Here is a 20,188-nt window from a genome sequence, read left to right as displayed (position 1 = left end):
ATTGTTTGTTTCGTGAATTTCCTGCTAGGTAATAAACAAGGCTATGTCAATTAAACAGAGTAAAGGATTGGTCCGAGAAATATCTTCTGCATTGGGATGAAGTCCGATTTCCTTTCATTTTAATGAAACCTTAGAAGTCCCAAAACATTGATTGGTTTGAGGCAGTTTATTAGTTGTGGAAACAAAACCGGAATGAGATAATCATCCTGGTAAGTGTAAATAAGCATGCTTTAAAAATGGGCTTGCATGAATTGGTGATCTACATTGAATGCTTTCTATTCTAAAGCTTAAGGTTTAAGAAGAACCTGGTTTAAAAAAAAAAAAGTGAACCTATACTAATGCAAATTCTGTGTTGTGTTACTGTAATTCTTTAATGGAGCTGATATTTATTTCCCCCTCACTAATATCGACCTTTAAAAAGCCATGGTTAGCAAGCAGCAGTTACAAGGGCCTGCCATTTCCTTTTCCCCAGTGACTTGTCATATAATGCTGCCATTAGTGAGCAGTGAAAATGAAAAATGGAACAAAAGCAAATAAGTGTGGCACCAGTTATAAGAATCTTTGTGTGTGTCTATTCATTAATGTTCATGTGTGCATATTTTGTAATGATTTGGATTGCTTCTGACAGCTGTGAGCTAAATTGCTTTATCTATTTATGTATTAAATCATTTGATTACAGTCATACAGCTGAGCTGTACATAGTCATAGTGAGTATATGTGTTTGTGTGTGCATGTGTGCATGCAGGGGGTATAGTAATACCTTGCATTGTATGTGTCTGACAACAATGGACTAAAATATATTATTTCTGCTATTTCTATGTTTTTTTTCATTCATTTTATCAGAGTAATACATTTGAGGTACACACAGTCAGTAAAGTGTCTGTAATTGCCGGCACATTTGTGTTTGTGTATATGTCTGTCTTTAACTTTGTGTGTGTCTCTGCACGCGTGCATCTTTAGTCTCTGCATATGTGTGAGACTGTATCTCTGTCTGTGTATGTTGATATTATTAAATTTATATTTGGATGTGAAACCCCTCTCTCCAGTAACAATTACATATCCTACACGAGCTTTGAAATATTAGTTGAAGGAATTATTTTACATCAAAAATATAAAAATGTGTATAGGAATAAAATAAAATACAAAACCGTTTAAGCTTTAGCCCATCTTCTGCAAGCAGTAATGCTCTCCAGGGTGGGCATTGCAAGTTAGTAACAGATCTAATGGTGGGGAGACCCTCTGCTTGTGGCGTCTGGCCTCACAACACCCGTGAGTGATCTGTTGTTTCCCTGTAATGTCCACAATTTTGGGAATTCTTGCATGCTTTTTCCCTGAGGGCTGCTGTCTTGACCTGAACACTTGGTAAATACCCTGGGATTATTTGCAAGACCAAAGGGCAGAACTGCAGAGTAAAATGCTACTTTCTTACCTTGAACTTGGGGAAATCCTGTTGGGGGGGTGTAAAGTGGATATACAAGCATTTTCACTTGTCCAGATTTGTAATCTATGTTTGAAAGAGAGAGGGAGGAACAAAATGAAATATCTTATTTTGCCTTCAGTTGCTTCCTTAGGTAAATGGGATCCAGAATGGGCCTTATGGTCCTGTTTTTTCCCATTTTGAGTAGAAACCCCACAGCAGGCAAACAGAAGGTACCTTCTGTGCAATTCCCGTGGCTGTCATCCTTAGTAAGTCTGTTTGCAGGTTTTTGCATGTTAAGAGAATCGTCTGAGGAGAAAGTTTTGCAAGGAATTCTTACCTTGAAGTTAGTTTTCAAAAACTCCTCTTAGTCATGAAAATAATAGATTTCTCAGATCTAATAAGCTGTCCCACTTACTAGCAAAAGAGAAGACTGATTGGTGGAGAGTGGGAGAGTACCCCTTGCTGCTGTGAGTTATTGAAAAGGATTTTACTTCTGAGGCTCCAAGAATTCTTTGGAGTTTTGGGTAGTACAGTGTGTTATTTCCTTACATTCTTACCCTACCATCTAGACTTTTTGAGATTGGTCTCTATAAATACAAAACTGAAGTGTGGTCCCTCTTTAAAAAAAAATGTATTTTCTTGTTCTACAAAATAAGTTTAATAAGCACTATAAGCACTTGATACCTGGGTTAGTCTACTGGACACTTGTCCTTTTAAGAAGAGAAAAGGGAATCTTTTGAAGCTTAAGGATAACCACTCTGCTTCTCCTTTATACTACCTCTGCCCTCAGTCAGGCATGTATCACTACTGCCACTTCTTGGTCAAACATGACTCCATGACAGACAGAGATCCTTCCAGTTTTAGCCAGGATACCTTCTTGATAAGGTTCCCCTTCCAAACAAGCAGCCTCAGTTCCATAGCAACCTCTGACACTTCTAATGGAAAGTGAATGCAGTATGGCATATGAATAAACCAAGTAGAGCTGTTGGCAGTCTTCATAATTTGTTTTATATATCTTTTTTTTTTTACTAGGGTAGTCTTAATGGGCATTACTGTTTTCAGCAGATGCTCATGGAGAGAAGCTATGCATGAAAAACATGAGAGGCAGTTGAGAATGAACACATTTAGTATAAAAAAGATAATTACAATATTAAAGTGATATGAATAGGCATGTGTTAGAGCAGCAGTGGCCATTTGGAGGGGTAATCAAATGCATACAGTAGTAGAAGCTTTAATATTCGTAAGTAATAGTACTAGTCAGAATACATTCAACTCTAAGATGTACACAGCTAAGCTTATATAGAGGTATATGATTCATATGTGCAGGTAAACTATTTGAGTGTGTTATAATATCAAGAAGTTTCATCATAGTTGGGGTTCTGTTGTGAAATAATTGTGGGTATGTTGTCCAAGGAAGCATCTCAAATAGTTTTACTGTGAGAGTATGCTTGGAATGCTTTATAGGGCCTGACATTGACTGCTAATGTGTTTAAAATTTGTTCTCTTGGGGAAGTTAGGAGGCATACAGTAATTTGTGCATCTTTGATACTGTGCAGCTAAAATGAGTGTGTTTGTTGTAAATTAACATGTGGGAGATACTAGGGCTTAATTGGTATTCCATTCTGCAGGACAGACTGCATTATAGCTGGAGCTGGTAGAAGAGTAGGATGAGCTCTGGAGGAGTAGTTGTATGCAGTTGTGGGTACTGGTTTAAGGGAAGTAGCACAAGTCATGTGATACTGCATCCTCTTCCCTCGCTTCTTATAACAGGTAGATAATTATTTGTTTATGTCTGCTTAATGTTTGACAGTGAACACAGTATTCAAGGCAGTGGTGGCCATGCTCTAAATAGATTTTCTCAACAAAAATCCGCACAGTATAGAATTTTTAGTAGTAGAATAAAAATACTCAACAGTAGTCTTCTACATCTTCATTTTCATCAGTGTCAGCCTTCTTTAGGTCAAAGGGGTGGGGATTGATCTCATTCTTATAGGTTCATATGTTTATAGTAGGCTAATGACCACCAGGGTCTTTACAAGCCTAGCTGTGCAACCCAACCCAGTTTTAGCCCTGATTTCCTTGGGATGTCTATATGGTGGGATATGTCAGTAAAGAGGTAGCCAAGTGTTATTGGGGGGGGGGGGGTTATGTTGGGGATTAATTTACTTACTGTTGACCTCTGTCTGTCAGAGACATGGCGAACAGATCGGGAGTGAATTTATGATTTCCCATCCAGTTATCTAGGTTTCTTTTCAATAGCATTAAGGTTGAACTCTGCTTCCCGTAAGCTTATTCCATAGGGCGAGGATCCTTTGAGACACATACCTGTCCCTCCAACATTTTATTTTTTGTCGCAGGCAAAGTTTAGGTTCTTGAATCTAGTATTTATCTGACTGTTTGCCTCTCAGTAACCTGTAGGATACTGAGTACAGAGATAGGACCTTAAGGCAATGTGTGTAGGACAGGACATTCATACCCTGGAGTGTCCTGGTGACAGAATATTCATACCCTGGAGTGTCCTGGTGAGGAACCTTTTGAGCGCATTCCAAATGTTGCAAGTGCCTGGTTAGGTACATGCCAAAGGGGACATTGTACCCCATGCTCTGTCTGATAAGAGGTTAGTAGAATGGTACTATAACTTCCTTGGACCTGGATGTCATACACTTGCTTATGAGCTGGGTAACAGAACTCTTTCTATCTTGGCTACGTGTTGGTTGAATACAAGATTACTGTCTACATATGTTCCCAGATCCCGGACTGTCAGGTCAACTCTTAGGGGTGTGTCATTGATTAAATAATTAGCTTGGGCGGATGATTTCCCAAAGGGCACTATAATGCATTGAGCTTCAGTCTGTGGCTTTAACACCAGTCATTTGTTTGTGTTAGACCCTCTTGTAGGATGTTGGTGTCATGGAAGAATCTATGATGGCTTCCAATTTTTAGTCATCTGTGAACTAGGTGAGCCAGAGGCCTTTGACATTAGCCTTGACTTGCAAGAAGTAGATGCCAAACAGGAGTGTGCCCGACATGGAGCACTGGGGTACTCCCGTGGTCAGTTGATGGTCCATCCTTATGAAGTGGGGTGACTGTTGTGGCCCTCTATTCACCTGACATGTAACTTCTTTTGAGGCTGTAGTTGAGTGCCTCAAGTGGTCCTGCTAGGTTAGGTTTTAGGCTATTAAGGAGGCAATGGGGGATATTATCAGGTCCCATTGAAGCAGTGCGTTTGGCCTTAAGGAGCGCTTTCAAGGCCTGCCTCCTGTTGATAGTTGGGGGAGTATGCTAGAAGCGATTTCACATGGGAGTAGTGGGGGTGAAGTTAAGAGCTAAATTTATCAGCCAGCAGATTTGTTGCGTCACCCTGGTCAGTGAAAGTTGTGCCATTTCTGCACATTGCTGAGTGTTACCTTTAAGATTCTTGACATAGCTGAAGAAGGTCTTGTGATTGTCCTTAGCCTGGGTAGCTTTACTTACCTCATAATTGGTGTTGTTGGACTTATAGATTCTTGTTTGGTTGAATCAGCAAGCTGTGGCTGTCCGAGAGTTGCTCTTTCTGATTTTAGCTATGACTTTTTTGTTATATAGCCTGTTAAGGTAAGGATTCCACCAGTGTGGTTTGTTTTTGCTGTTAGATCTGGGCTTGCTTCTGGTACATATGACAGCTTCAATACAGCCATTTATGTTTGTAGAAGGTTTCTGTAAATAAGTAGCTGTGTTCTCTGGGTTCAGAGCAGCTGTGAATTTTGACAAAACTATTGCTTAATAGAATGTAATTTACTTTAGAACAGTACCATTCATACAATAAGAGCAGTTTGTGCAAATATCAAAGTCAGAGAAGTGAGTATTAGAGAGATTTCTGTGAATGGTGCAGTGGTTTGCAAAGTTTGTACTTAATATGTCTGAGAGAACTTTCTGTACGAAAGCAGTTCGAGCAAGATGTATTCGTGAAATGGAGCTGTGAATGTCTTGCACTTAACGTAGGGAATTAAGACCGTTTTGTTAACGATCTGCTTACTGTGATCCAGGATTTGATTTCTTCAGCCTTCATTGCTTACTATGTGATCTTGAGCACTTGAGCAGCCATTTAACCAGACAGTGCTTTGGAGCAATTATGCTAGGCTCCTTCATGGCCTTCTTCATGCCAAGTAACTGCCTGTGAACTATGAATAAAAACACATTTTGAAGTACCGAATGACCTGGTTGCAGAGGCATGTATTTTTAAGATATTTAATGTGTTTTAAGCAGATTCCATTCAGACAGGTATAGTAGCAGTATATTCTACAGTGGAACAGACCATTTGCCTCTGCCTCTGTGTCAAGAGCAACTACAGATGTACAAAATAGATGTGCTTAGATAGAAAAGAAACTGTAATTATTAATATATGTATTGAGAAATTCTGTGAGTGGCAGTGATAAAGAAGATGTCCTTCAAGGATGCATCTGCAGTCCTTACAAATGGGTTGTCCTGTCGTCAGGCAGCCCTTCGGTCGGCCGGATTCCAAAGTCTGGGTCTGGCCTCGGCTGGTGTCGCACTTCACCCGACGTCATAGCTGCAGTTCTTCGGGTATAAAGGCATCAGCCGACGCCATTTTCCTGAGTCTTTCTTGCCGCGTGGCGCCCGAAGCAGAAGCTGTTCACAAGTGCCGGTCGGTCAGAACCAGAGATTACTACTACAAGTACCGAAGACTTCTAAAAAGCTAAGTACCCCGTTGGGGACTCTTTCTTGCCTCAGCCGATGTCAGAAAAAGTGAATAACTGTTTAACTTGTGGGAAACAAATACCTCATAAAGATTTCCACTCTTACTGCTTACCTTGTTTAGGCCCAGACCACGACGTAGCAGCTTGTCCAGCCTGTGCTTCTTTCAACCGACGGACGCTTAGACGTCGGTCGGAATTTGCTGAAGAGTTTTTCGGCTCCGATTTTGCTTACATTATGCCGCCGGATACTCCGACTACGCAAATTTCTAAAAAACGCAAGGAAAAGGACCGACACTCGCGGTCCGCGGTTTCGGCCGAAACCGCGGTTAAGCCAACCACGAGTGTCTTGGTTTCGGCTGAAACCGAGTCCACGGTTCTTCCTTCGGCCGAAAGCTTACCACTTACCGAGGCCTCATCCAGCCTGGCTGAATCTGCTACTGAAATCCCACCTGCTCTTGCAGGTTCGCAGGATTTATCTGACACTATCCCTTTGGATATTTCTACCCCTGCACGTGGAGCTGCTAGGCCTCCTGCATCCATGTCTATTAAGGCCTTTGCCAGGACTAAAGCAGCAAAAACTACCAAATCTGTGCCTGCTAAGACCCCCTCTCACAGGCCTAGTTCCAGTTCACAAATGCTTAGTCTAGCAGAGGATCTCATTTCTTTGATCCGGGGATCCCAACCACATCCAGACAGGGCCTCTCACCCACCTCCAGAGAAGAGGACTAGAGTAGAGCCCCCTGAGCCAGTTTCTTCAGATGGCTCCTCTGATGAGTCAGATAATTCAAACCCTCCTGAGGGCCTCTTTTCTCCTTATGAGGACTCTGATGCAGAAGACTCCATTCCTTCTGCCTCTCCGCCTGAGGAATTTTCTTTTGGGGAAACCTTGCATGCTATGAGGGAACAATTTCAATGGCAGGGCCAGGATTTCTCAAACTCTAGGAAAAGGCTTAGAACCTTTCTGCATTTGCCACAGCATAGGCCTTTAGCCATTCCTCCAGTACTTACTGTTGTGTATGATGCTTTTAATGATGCTTGTACTGCTCCTGATTCTCTTCCTCCGGCCCCTGCTAAGCCCGATAGGTACTACAGGGTTCCGGACACACATTATCATTTGTATAAGGCCCCTTTTGCAGATCCCGAAACTATCTCCCAGGGACCCAAGGCTGTAGCAGCTTCTTCTACCAAAAACCCCCTCCCCTCTGAAAGGGAATCTAGGGCCTTGGAGAGATGGGGTAAAAAAGTTTACACTTCTGCTACTCTTTCAGCTAGGGCCTTGAACTGTCAATTCCACATTATTCAGTATCAGGAATTTATGTTAGACCAATTAACTAAAAAACTGTCCTCGGATGAACCATTAGACAAAAAATCTGTACAGGAAATGGTACATAACATTCAGCAGGTCAGTAATCATTCCTTAAAATGCGGCTATGATGCACTGGAGGCTTCCTTTAGATCAGCCATGACTGGCACAGTGATCAGAAGACATGCATGGTTGAAAGAGCAGTCCTTACCAGACCATGTAAAATCAAAGCTCCTAGATGCTCCCATGGATAAGCTCAATTTGTTTGGCTCCCAAGCAGCAGGTGCTGAAGAAGGTGGAAGAGAAAGCAAAATCTGTCCAGACAGTCAAGGATTTCTTGCAGGTCCAGCCTCCAAGGTTTAGCAGGAACTGGCCTTCCAAGAATTGGTCCTTTCCAGACACCTCCAGAGCTCCGAGAGGCAGGAATAGGCGCTCAAGAGGCAGGGGTCAATCCAGAGGTGCCTACAGGGGACGTCAGTAGCAGGCTAACAACCAGCGAGGTACAGCCACAGATCCAGCCACCACCACTTCCACAGGGCAATCACAATGACTTGGCTCTGGCACCGCCTACCAGGGAACAACTAGAAGCACCCTTAGGCGGGAAGCTAGCCTTATTTTCAGTAAACTGGCATTACATCACAGGAGACAAATGGATTTTACAGACAATAGACCAAGGTTACAGGTTTCACTTCCATACTCTACCAAGGAAGAGAGGAATGCCAAACCTACCTCCAAATCAGAAGACAGAAGCTCTAGAACAAATAACTCACTTACTAAGGATGAGAGCTATAGAAAGGGTACCATCTATGGAACAAGGGCAAGGATTTTACTCCAGACTCTTCCTGGTACCAAGAAAAGAAAACCAGTGGAAACCTATTCTCGACCTGTCCGCTTTAAACACATACCTCATTGTTCCAAAATTCAAAATGCTGACCCTACAGCAGCTTCTTCCCATGCTGGGCAAGGAGTCTTGGCTGGTAACTCTAGATCTCAAGGAGGCATACCTGCACGTCCCCATACGACCAAATTGCAGAAGATACCTCAGATTTCTTGCAGGATCAGAGCATTATCAATTCTCAGCATTGCCCTTTGGCTTATCTACTGCGCCCAGAGTATTCACGAAATGCCTGGCATCAGTAATTGCTCATTGCAGGCTTCAGGGAATTCAAATTTATCCTTACCTGGACGACTGCCTGTTACAAGCGGACAACAAAAACATATTAACAAAAGATTTGGAATGGGTCATTCAACTACTACAAGCCCTGGGATACACAGTCAGTATAAAAAAGTCAAGGCTGATACCATCCCAAAGGATAACCTTCTTGGGTGCAGATTTGGACACATCAAAACAAATGGCATTCCTGACGGTAGAAAAACAGGAGCAACTCCCTTTCTACTTCATGGCATTAACAAAGCAGAACCAGCTAACAGCAAGAAAAGTCCTGCAAGCTCTCGGTTACATGGCATCCTGCATAATATTGATTCCACATGCCAGACTACATATGAGGAAGTTACAGTGGTACCTAAGGAATTTATGGTCTCAGCACAAGCACAGCCTAGAAACCCAGATTCCGATAATTCCATGCCTGAAACAAGAATTCCAATGGTGGGCTCAGGCCTGTCAATCAAACAAGGGACTGCCCTTCCACAGCACTCAACCAAGCCAGACCATCACAACAGACGCCTCAGACCTCGGTTGGGGCGACATGCTGGACAAGTGCATACAAGGCTTATGGACTCAAGACCAGCTGCACCTACACATAAATCAAAAGGAAATGCTGGCAGTAAAACTGGCAATTCAGGCATTCAGACCATTTCTTCGACAGGGTCAACTGCTGATAAGGACGGACAACACCACAGTTATGTGGTACATCAACAAACAGGGAGGCACACATTCATACCCTCTATGCCGGATGGCAATGGACCTCTGGAATGTGGCACTGAGCTTCAACATTCAGCTACAAGCAATTTTTGTGCCAGGAAAAGAAAATATACTAGCAGACATCCTAAGCAGAACTACCACGGATGCCCACGAATGGATGCTGCATCCGGACATCTTCAAAACCATTACAGGGAAATGGGGACTACCAGAAATAGACTTATTTGCATCCCCACACAATCACCAACTGAAAAAATTCTGCACAAGGACGTACCACCCACTTGCTTGGAAAGTGGACTCCCTATCTTTCAGTTGGAAAAACCTGACAGCATATGCATTCCCACCTCTTCCTTTGATGTACAAGGTACTATTGAAGATCAAAGAAGACCGTCCAAGGATCATCCTGATAGCTCCAGTCTGGCCAAGGCAACATTGGTACCCATTACTGAGGAGCATGTCTCGGGAACAAATATGGCCTGTGCCCCTAGTTCCCTTGCTGTTAACACAGAACAACTTCAAAACCCTGCATCCAAACCTGAAAACACTGCAGCTGGCTGCCTGGAACATTGCATAAGACCAAATAACCCAGATTTATCTCAAAGGGTTAAAGACATTATCTTGGAGGCTCGCAGACCCTCAACAAGAAAAAATTACTCAGCAAAATGGAAAAGATATCTCATTTGGAGTACTGCAAAATGAGAGAATGTGTCCCTGGTAAACATAGCTAACATCCTGGAATACTTGGCAGAGCTCTTCCACAACGGCCTGTCCTATTCTTCCATTAAGATTCATGCATCAGCTATTTCAGCAGAATACAACTTGGATTTTCCAGTCTTCTCACATCCTCTGCTCAGGCAGTTTCTGAGAGGGATTAAAAATGTAAAGCCACCTAGGAAGCCACCATTGCCAGCATGGGACTTGAACTTTGTGCTAGAAAAGTTGACACTCCCTCCTTTCGAGCCAGCAGCAACAGCAGAATTACAGTACTTATCATGGAAAACTGCTTTCCTGCTTGCAATCACAGTACTTATCATGGAAAACTGCTTTCCTGCTTGCAATCACTTCAGCAAGAAGGGTATCTGAGCTACAGGCATTAATGGCAGTACAGCCCTTCCTGATCTTCCATCAAGATAGAGTGTCCATGAGAACTAATCCTACTTTTATGCCAAAGGTGGTCTCCAGGGTATCTTTAAATCAAGCTATCCACCTACCTACATCTTCCCCAACCCACAGAACAGGGGGGAAAGACTGTTGCATACCTTGGATGTACATAGACAATTACGTTACTACCTGGACAGGACCAAGAGCAATAGAAAGACTGACCAGCAACTGGTAGCATATGCGACAGGAATGGAAGGAAAAGCAATTTCAAAACATACAATCTCTAAGTGGATAGGAAATTGCATTAGATTTTGTTACTCCTACCATGGGAAGAAAACTCCAGAAAACATCGGGCCTCACTCTACAAGGGCTACAGCCACTACCACAGCTTTCTTACGAGGAGTGGCTACCAAAGACATTTTAGAGGCTGCTACTTGGAGCTCCGTGCATACATTTGCCAAGCATTATAATTTACCTTTATACTCCAGATCCCGAGCAGGTTTTGCCACTGCTGTTTTGCAAGGGATCTTAACTACACCATAATCTTATTTCTCCTCCTCCCCCAGTTTGGCTATGGTATTCTACCTATTTGTAAGGACTGCAGATGCATCCTTGAAGGACATAGTACAGTTTTGTACCTACCATAAATGTAGATGTCCGATAGGCATGCATCTGCAGTCAGGATTACCCACCCTCCTTCCCTCTGTGGTACTCTAGGGTATTTGCCCATCTTGTAGCTAGCTGGGGAATCTATTATGGTGTATTTGTTTGTATATATGTACATACATGCTTATTTTTTGTTTGCTCTCTACTATTTGGAACCATTTGCATTTATCCAAATTTAGCCTTCCTAGAGGGCACCTGGCATCTGGGGCAAGAAACACTGAGGAAAATGGCGTCGGCTGATGCCTTTATACCCGAAGAACTGCAGCTATGACATCGGGTGAAGTGCGACACCAGCCAAGGCCAGACCCAGACTTTGGAATCCGGCCGACCGAAGGGCTGCCTGACGACAGGACAACCCATTTGTAAGGACTGCAGATGCATGCCTATCGGACATCTACATTTATGGTAGGTACAAAACTGTACTTTTATGTGAAAGCAGACCCTTAGCTGGGTAGATCATCTTTATGAAGTCTTCATGAAGGGCAGCTCTTAAGATAGCAGTATCTTGTCAGCAGATACAAGATCTAAATTGGAAGTACTGATCAGACTAGGAACTGCACATAGCAGTTTTGTGAGTAGAACATATTTGCCATAGAGGCAGTAAAACTGGTTAGAAAAATAACTCAATTGTTTGGGAAATTCCAAAGTTAGAAATAACACAAGGAAAAAAATTCAGATATGTTCTAACAGTGGGATAGAAATGCAGTTGCTAAAAGAAATTAGTGGTAGCTTTGGCTTACAAATTATAATTGGTAGAAATAGAAATTCAGTTTATTTCTTTTAAGGAAAATGTAACTTTGCTTCCAGGGCATATTGTTCAATGCTAGCAAAGTAATAGTTAGTCATTCAACTGGGAAAACATTTGGTTGAGAGGAAACTTGAATCAAATCTGGGAACTGTGGTGCACAAAAGGAGAACATGAGATGTTACTGTCAACACAGAAATAGTGCAGATATGTGCCATTTGTAGTTTGTGCCGTAACAGTTTGCAAGATATGATGTAATAGATATACTCCATGGTCATCCTGGTAGCAAAGAGCATCTTCATCCGTGAAGTCAAGTAGGTGCCCTGCCCTGGATTATTATCCTCAAGTTCCTGAAGTTATGAAATGAGCAGACCTCCTGTGATTGATGTTTTAAAGTCTGTATCTGTAAGGTAGGAGATGTCTCATATTATATCTAATGGTATACAGTAGGTTGTGACATCTGGTCCACACTTTCCTCAGTCAAATGTACAAGTGGCTGGGGCCATCTTAAATTTAAAATTTCTTGAAGACCAGTAGCAAAAGCAGGAAGTGTGAACAGCTCCGTGTGTTAATGGGCAGAAGGCTGAAAAGCATGTCACCCATTTAAGTTACATTATCATTGTCTGAAATATCAATGCATATTAAAGGATATACTGACATGAAATCAGAAGAGGCAGAAATACTACATTAGAAACTCCAGAAGACTGCTGTATTTACATTTTGCAGATAATATACGAATACAAAGCCATGGGAAGGTTCGCATCTTGAAGCTAGCATGTGTTGATCATACAGATGAATTAAGATTCTTTGTAGTTCTTAAGAAAGTTGTAAAGCTATATTTCAGGACTCCGACATCTGTGTAAAACAAGTACACCAGACTGTATGAAAGATATGCAGAAATAGCTACTTTTCATAACTATCAAGAAGTTGTGTTCATTACATAACTTTAATTTGCTGATGTCTAGCTGGCTTTGTCCAGCTAATATTCAGAAAAATCTCTTAAATATTTGCACCTGAATATTTTATGATGCTTCCCATTCAGAATTTTTGACGCTGAATGTGATGAACAAACAAAACTGATGTCTTCAACAGGAATGGTCATTCTCATTAGCTTGTGTATTGGACCACTCAGAATTACTGCTTTTAATAAAGGCTGAGCAATAACAGCATTTTGCTAGAGCTTTCTTGCCTGTTGAAACTGAAGCAGAGATCTTAAAAATGTCTCCACATTCCTGGCCTTATGCCATTAAGGGATGAAACCTAGCTGCAGCCCAGCCACCCTGTGTTTAATTAAGTGGTACAGGCACAGTAGAGACTTGTATGGAGGAGGATAGGCTAAATTGGCTAGTGTCAGCTCACCTGTCCGTGAAAGAGGCCAGAAAAACTTGTGCTTTTAACTGGTGCATGTGTGGCATTAAGTAAGGGGCGATGGGGGTGGAAGCATGCACATCATTCCCCACCTATGTATATTGTGAGTCCGATGGGGGTGGAAGCAGGCACACCATTCCCCACCTATGTATATTGCGAGTCAGATGGGGGTGGAAGCATGCACATCATTCCCCACGTATGTATATTGTGAGTCAGATGGGGGTGGAAGCATGCAAATCATTCCCCACCTATGTATATTGAGAGTCAGATGGGGGTGGAAGCATGCAAATCATTCCCCACCTATGTATATTGCGAGTCAGATGGGGGTGGAAGCATGCACATCATTCCCCACCTATGTATATTGCGAGTCAGTGGTTTAGGAGGAATAGGGCAAGAACCTCTGTGGGGCCATTACACTGTTTTATACTTGTTAATGCCGGACTCTCTCCTCTTAAGGAACAAATGGGACAGTCAGGCCCCTGTGTAGGAATGTTTTAGGATGTCCTGCTGTCATTCCTGGGGGCATCAAATGAACAAGCAGGGCACAGGGGAGGTATTAAAAAAAAACTCTAAACATGATCTTGGCAGATCCCTGATAGTCGTGCTTCAAATTTTTTTTTTTTTTTTGTGCGCTTTACCATCAAATCAACCCCCACCCCTCCAGAGGGACACTGCCTATTCCTTCCCTGACACCAAAATTGTATTCAATGTAAGGATGACAGCTGTCCAGAGGGGGCTGTCATTCAAGTAGTCATGATTGTGCCACCTGCCTTCACCAACAGACTGGCAGTGACGGCTTTTCTAGTAGCTATAACCTCACTTCTGGAAAAGGAGTATGTGTTACTCATGTCACCATGGAAGTCCTGAAATGCCTTCCCCATGTAAACATGTACTTCTGCCTCCCTGTACTAAAGACTGCCACCCGGTGGTGGCTTAGTGATTGATTCCACCCCCCCCCCCCCCAAGGCAATGCTTTTGTATCACCCCACCCTCTGTCCTTTGATGTGCACACCCATCATCCCCTGCCTTCTCCATCAGGTGCCCAGTCTGCTTAGTTGACTTTGTCTCTCCTGATCATGGGCAAGGTGTTATCACACTTTGTCATTGAGCTCACCCAGCACTTCTACTTTTGCTCAGACACTGTTATGAGCTAGAAAGCAGGATAAGTGTATCCATGTTTGAAAGATGTGCTGTGTACCTGAACTGCTGAGCTCGTCTGATATTTTGTCGCCCTTCTCAAGTACATTCTGAGTAACTAAAAATAGTTTTCTTTTTCATAAACTATTTGCGTGCCATGTTTTCAGTTAATAAATTGTAAAACAATGCACAGACTGCAAGTTATAAATTCTTTTAGAACATTTTTTAAAATTTGCATTTATCCACACAGAATTTTTTACTTGTGCTAAAAAATTAAAGTAATTTAGATGTTATTGTAAAGTTAGGACAAACTTAGCACTGCTGTCTTCAAGTAACTATAGATGTGGTAGTAGATGCGCATTGGGGCATGATTGACCTTTGCGTAGTTTGTCTATATCCAGTTGAGGGCTTTGAGTGGTTTGTCATTTGCTGCTTTTGGAAAGCCTTTGACAGGCAGATTGCTCATGGAGTGAGCTGCAAGTCCCCATCCAACATGGTGCAGAGGAACGTGATCCTGATTGTGACCCAGACAACGTACATGGGTTTGATTAGCAGCTAGGTCTCAGAAAAGAGCCATATGGGGAATGAGAGAAGTGAATTGGCATTGCCTGTTCACCTTTTCCTAGGGGTAGGGGCATATCTCAGGGGTGCGTCTCCTGTTATTGCATCTTCAGAGAAGACAAAGTACCTTTGAGGAAGCTGTCCACTAGCAAGGGGGATTGGGGTGTGCTTGGTGGCTGTCATACACTTGAACAAGTGATGTCTCCATGCTTTGCTCACTGCATGTTCACCCCAGGGCCTCAAACAAAAACCCCTGATTGAGTTGCCCTGAGTAATGGCTGCAGTGTATGTGGCTGTGGTCTCCTAGGAGCACAGGTAGGTATAATCCTTCTAAACTGGTTGGCAGATGCAGGTCATGTGTATAAATAAGCATTGTGAAAGAAGGAATATTGAATGGAATGGAAATGATGGCCACTCAGTTTATTGGACAAAGTGCTCATTTTTCTTTCCTGAACTGCTGAAATATAGATTTTGGAGAATGTTTGGTAGATATCTACCCTTCTTTGTCACAAGGCTGACTTACTAATGCCAACATTACAGGGGGAATGTTAAAGTTTATGAATGTGAAACATAAGCAAAAAGTAAGGCTCTCAAAAGTGAAGCGTGACTCTCAAAAGTGAAGCGTTTAAGAGAAAAACAGAAGTGTGTGTAGCTGTGTGTTCAGTACCCTGTCTGTTTTAGCTGAGATTTGGCCCAGCAAGGTTATGAGAAAAGTGGAAACGTATTAGTTGTTCAGCTGTTTTTTTTTTTTTTCTTTCTCTCTCTCATTCTCCTAAAAGGTTTATGTGGATACTGTTGGTCCTGCTGAAAAGTATGAGGAGAAGCTAAAGCAGCGGTTCCCAGGACTGGAAGTCACAGTGAGGGCCAAAGCAGATTCATTGTTCCCCATTGTCAGTGCTGCTAGCATCTGTGCCAAAGTAAGTATTTTGATTTACAAGACAAAAGACACCATACTTTGAGTAGTTTAGTTAATGTTTTTTAACAGCTGTTTCTTTTCTTTTTTACATATATGTTAGGTGAACATAAAATATCAGTAGAGGTTGGTTGTAGTGCTGTTAATACACATATACACACACGCACACACACACACACACACACACACACACACACACACACACACACACACACACACACACACGCTCTTAGAAAGAGATTAGAAGACTTCTTTGTATATCGGATCTTCTATTTGAGGGCCCTTTGCAGTTGGAAAAGAAGACTTTGAATATTGCCATCTTTGGGGGCTTTTGCAAAAATATGGTGTCCCCATGTAGTGTTTTTTCAATGGTATTCTCATTTCTTTGTAGGCATTTGGACAGTTTTAATATTCTGTCAGTATTTATTGTTTGGAAAGTTCCAGTGTTAGATGCCCATTGACAAAGGTCTTCAAAGTGTGACTGCAGCAATTACATCATGTTTCACAGCTGCCTTTTATTGCCTGAAGAACACTCCTTACATCAGTTGATGTTAACATTGGTAGCAGTTCAACCACATGACCCATCATCGTACTTGTACTTCTAACCACATGACCTCCTGTTGTACAGGAGACGAGCTTGAGGCATTCATCTGTGGTTAGTAGTTGAGGTGGAAGCTTGGCTCGGCTGTATGGTAGCCTTTTCTGGGAGTCCTGTAAAGGGCCATAAAAGTAATGGACCTAGAGAACAGGTTTAATGCCTTTACATCTGGCTGCAGTACTACCCTTGATTCGTCTCTTAGGTTTTCATAATCTAGCGAGAGGTCATCTTCCAGATCTTTGTCTTTTGATAGGTATTGGAACAAGTTGGGCAGTATACATAGGTTCATAGATTAGTACTAAGCTAACTGCCCTTGTGAGCCATTTTAAGCATAGCCAATTATCCCCTGTAAGACTCAAACCCTGCACCTTGTGCTTGTAAGGCAAACACCTTAACTATTATGCCGCCCTCCCAACCCGGTTTTCATGGTACATGCTGTTAGGAATAAGGCCTGAGGTCACTGTCATTAGAGTAACTGCTAGTAACTCCTTCTTTGGTGTAGAAGGCTGTGGGTTCTATTCCCACACCTGTTAAATCGATTGTTGACACTGCAGTGTGCAATATGAGGGGATGGTGCATTCCGGAGTGTGTCATCCTTTGGATGATATGTTAAACCGAGATCTCATCTGCTTGAGTTGGTGGTAACTCAGGTGGATGTAAAAGAACCCACGGCACCTACTGAAAAGAATAGGGGAAGTTCCCTGGTACCATGGCCAAAATTCCCTTAGTAGTTAGTATAAATACCACCTCGGGTATCCCCTGAAAAGAGGCTTCTAGTTTAGTGGGGCTGACCGTTAACAAAGGCTAGATGGACAGATGAATAGAAAGAAAACTTTTTTGGCAGTCTGTCTTCACCTCTGTATGCTGAGGGTCCTACTTAAAACAAAGCGTTGGGTCCTTTAGCCCTTGGCACATTGCTGAGTCCAAACTGCGGCACAGAAGAGTGGTGTAATGCTCTGGTCTATATTAGAAAGACGAAACGTCAGAACAGCGAACGTGCTTAGATTGATCCAAAATGATTGAATCTGCTAAACCTCGAATGGCTACAACAACGATTTTTTTTTTCCCCTGGGAAAAAAAAACCCTGGGCCAACACAAAAAAAAAAGAAATGTAAACACAAAATAAGGTGGGGGCTTTGTCCACCACCCCATACCCCCCTACTTAAATATACCAACTCCAAAATCGCACTACAGTGGAGGAAACGGCAAAGCCCCAACAATGGCACAGCAATTTTTTTTTCCTTGGGAAAAGAAATCTCTGTTATGGCCGTTCGAGATTTAGCAGCTTCGATCATTTAGGGTCAGTCTAAGTGCATTCGCTGTTTTGACGTTTCGTCTTTCTAATATAGATCTGTGCTGCTCATGGAGTCCATGCCGTCTGTAAATTAGGATTTTAAGAAGTTGTATAATGCATAAAGGAAGTAACTAAGAGGATCTGTGCAAACTCTGGCTTGTCAGATTACAGCTGTGTCTCTCAAGTGCACATACATATTGTTTGATAGACTCCGTTACATCTTCTCCTGCACGGGAAGACTTCTGGATGTGTGTGTATGTGTATGTGTACATGCACACACTTCATATACCACATATGTATATGAAAATTGGCACTTCACTGTAAATCCCCAGCGTTTGTCAGGTCTGGGGAAGATGGAAGTTTCTTTTCTTAAAGACTAATACAAGCTAACCCATGTAGAGGGCACCTTTCTTTGAGAGAGGCCCTCTGACTCAGTCTAGTTTGGCGTGAACACGTGTTTCACTTCAGCTGATATCTGGTGGAAGGCTGAGATAGCATCCTGACTTATTTCTCATCTCTTGAGACAGCCAGTGATTTTAAAGGTACTGTGATTCTTGAATCCTTTCTGAGCAGGAATGCTGTATCTACTTGCTCCCTTCCCATTAATCAAGAAATCTCTTCTTACAAGGCAACATTAGGCATTTTGTTTGCTTTGTATGTACTTCAGAAATCTTTGTCACTCTGTCATCTGTCACTTTGGCATTCTGGGCCATCAGTTTTGCCTTCATGTCTTATTGCTGGACTTCACTGCAAAACAACTTACCTGATTGGATGAACAGGATGTGGTTGGGAAAATATTACATGCTGTATCTGATGTGGGTTTCCATGTAGCCCACTGCTCCTTTCATATGGCAGATGTTGTGGACAGGGTTATGACCTTGGCAAACGCTTTCATGGAGCTGATGCTCTGGTTCTGGTTTTCTTTTACAAAGGACAGCAGAACTGGTCTTTGGCTTTCCGTTTAAGACGAATATTTATTTGTGATCCTTGATAGACTATTAGAGGTTCCCAAAGAAGGAGGTAAGGCACCTTAAGTTTGACTTTAAGACAGTGTCATGCAAAGTTTTTATCCCCTTTAGGTTTACCTCCACTTCTTGTTCATCTTGTAGTTTCTCCTGTAAAGTGACTACGAGGAATCGGACCAGCAGCACTCCTGACTGTTTCTAGGGGCATCTAGAAGGTTTGTTGTTGAAGAGTTTCACTTGGCTTAGAAATGGTACCACCTGGAATGGAGATATGAACATTGCATAAAAGTTGTCACTTCCTAGCTCTGCTTACTTTGACTCCTACTTCTCAGAGAGTTCTGCAGGTGGCAAAGGCGCTGCCATGGTCTTTGTCCCTTTTAGATAAGGTTTCACCAGGAGAAGTGGAAATGGGTTTAATTTTTTTTCACCTTACAATTCTTAAACACAAGTCCCAACTTCTTAGCACAAAAAGTCTGGACAAAGACAAAAATAACGGGGGGGGGGGGGGGGGCAAAGCCTCAAAAATAGGGACAAATATTAAATATTGCTCTTTTAAACTTGGAAAGTTGCTAGAATAAAAGGTTGTGTGTTTCCATGCATTTTCTAAATGATATGAAGGCTGAAACTCAAATGCTTGCTATTATTTATGGAATTCAATGCTCTCTGATTTGCCACAAAAATCCAGGGAACCATAAATTTTATGAGGAACGTGCCAAAAATATGAGGCAAACCTCTGGACATTCTTCAAAAATCCGGTCATTTGAGAGGTATGTGTTTCGACCCACCACTGGCCCAGTAATCAAGGAGCCTCAATCCTCACCACTAGCATCTGTGGGGGTCGTACTTTGGGAGGATAACAGGTACACACACACACAGTATTTCCAGATGCGGCTATCTGCATCAAGTGCAATTTCCCTTAAGAGCACACAGAGACCACAGTCAGTCCGGGGCTGGTTTATCACTGTTTCTCCAGATCCCCAGTAAATACTCCCCACTGGCACAGCTATAGAGTTGAGATCTTAGCTGAATGGCCAGGCCAAGACCTCCAACACTCTGTATCCAACTAATGCTTCATGTCCCTGCCCAAGTAGCTGGCTAACAACACCCTTGGAGATTTGTTTTACGCACACACACACACACACACACACACACACACACACACACACACACACACACCCTGGGAAAGGCTGGCACAGGTTTACTAGCTATGCCCCCTTCTGGCCAGACTATAAGGTAGTTATTACTGCCATCAACCAACTCTTTATCAGCTACTTTACGATTTTTAACAGAGGGCGTCCAATCTTACTGTGTAATGTTACTATCAATACAAATGGTAGTTTGACCAAGAGCAAGGCTATTAGGAGTGGCCTACAAAGTGTCACCAAATAAATATGCAAGTACTCTCTGAGCTTAAATATGTCTCACAAATATCAGGCGTAATGAAAGGTTTAAATATATTTAGTAATAAATAAATGAAAGACCAGCACTGGTAGAGTTTTTAGTAGAATCTAGAACAGAAGTTGCCGTTAAAATATTAAGAA

General features: G+C 42.4%; 1 protein-coding gene across 2 annotated transcripts in view; it reads left to right on the top strand.

Moving 5' to 3' along the window:
- The window catches only part of RNASEH2A (ribonuclease H2 subunit A), an 859,137-nt gene that overhangs the window by 579,478 nt on the left and 259,471 nt on the right, over window positions 1–20,188 (top strand). For both annotated transcript variants that reach the window (XM_044084751.1, XM_044084750.1), the window contains exon 5: window positions 15,657–15,794. In XM_044084751.1, the coding sequence (XP_043940686.1) occupies window positions 15,657–15,794 (138 nt within the window). The remainder of the gene's footprint in view (window positions 1–15,656; window positions 15,795–20,188) is intronic.

This window comes from Protopterus annectens, chromosome 9.part0 (assembly GCF_019279795.1).
Source record: "Protopterus annectens isolate FY-2018-M chromosome 9.part0, PAN1.0, whole genome shotgun sequence".
Lineage (NCBI taxonomy): Eukaryota > Metazoa > Chordata > Ceratodontiformes > Protopteridae > Protopterus > Protopterus annectens.
This window is presented reverse-complemented; position numbering and strand designations above follow the sequence as displayed.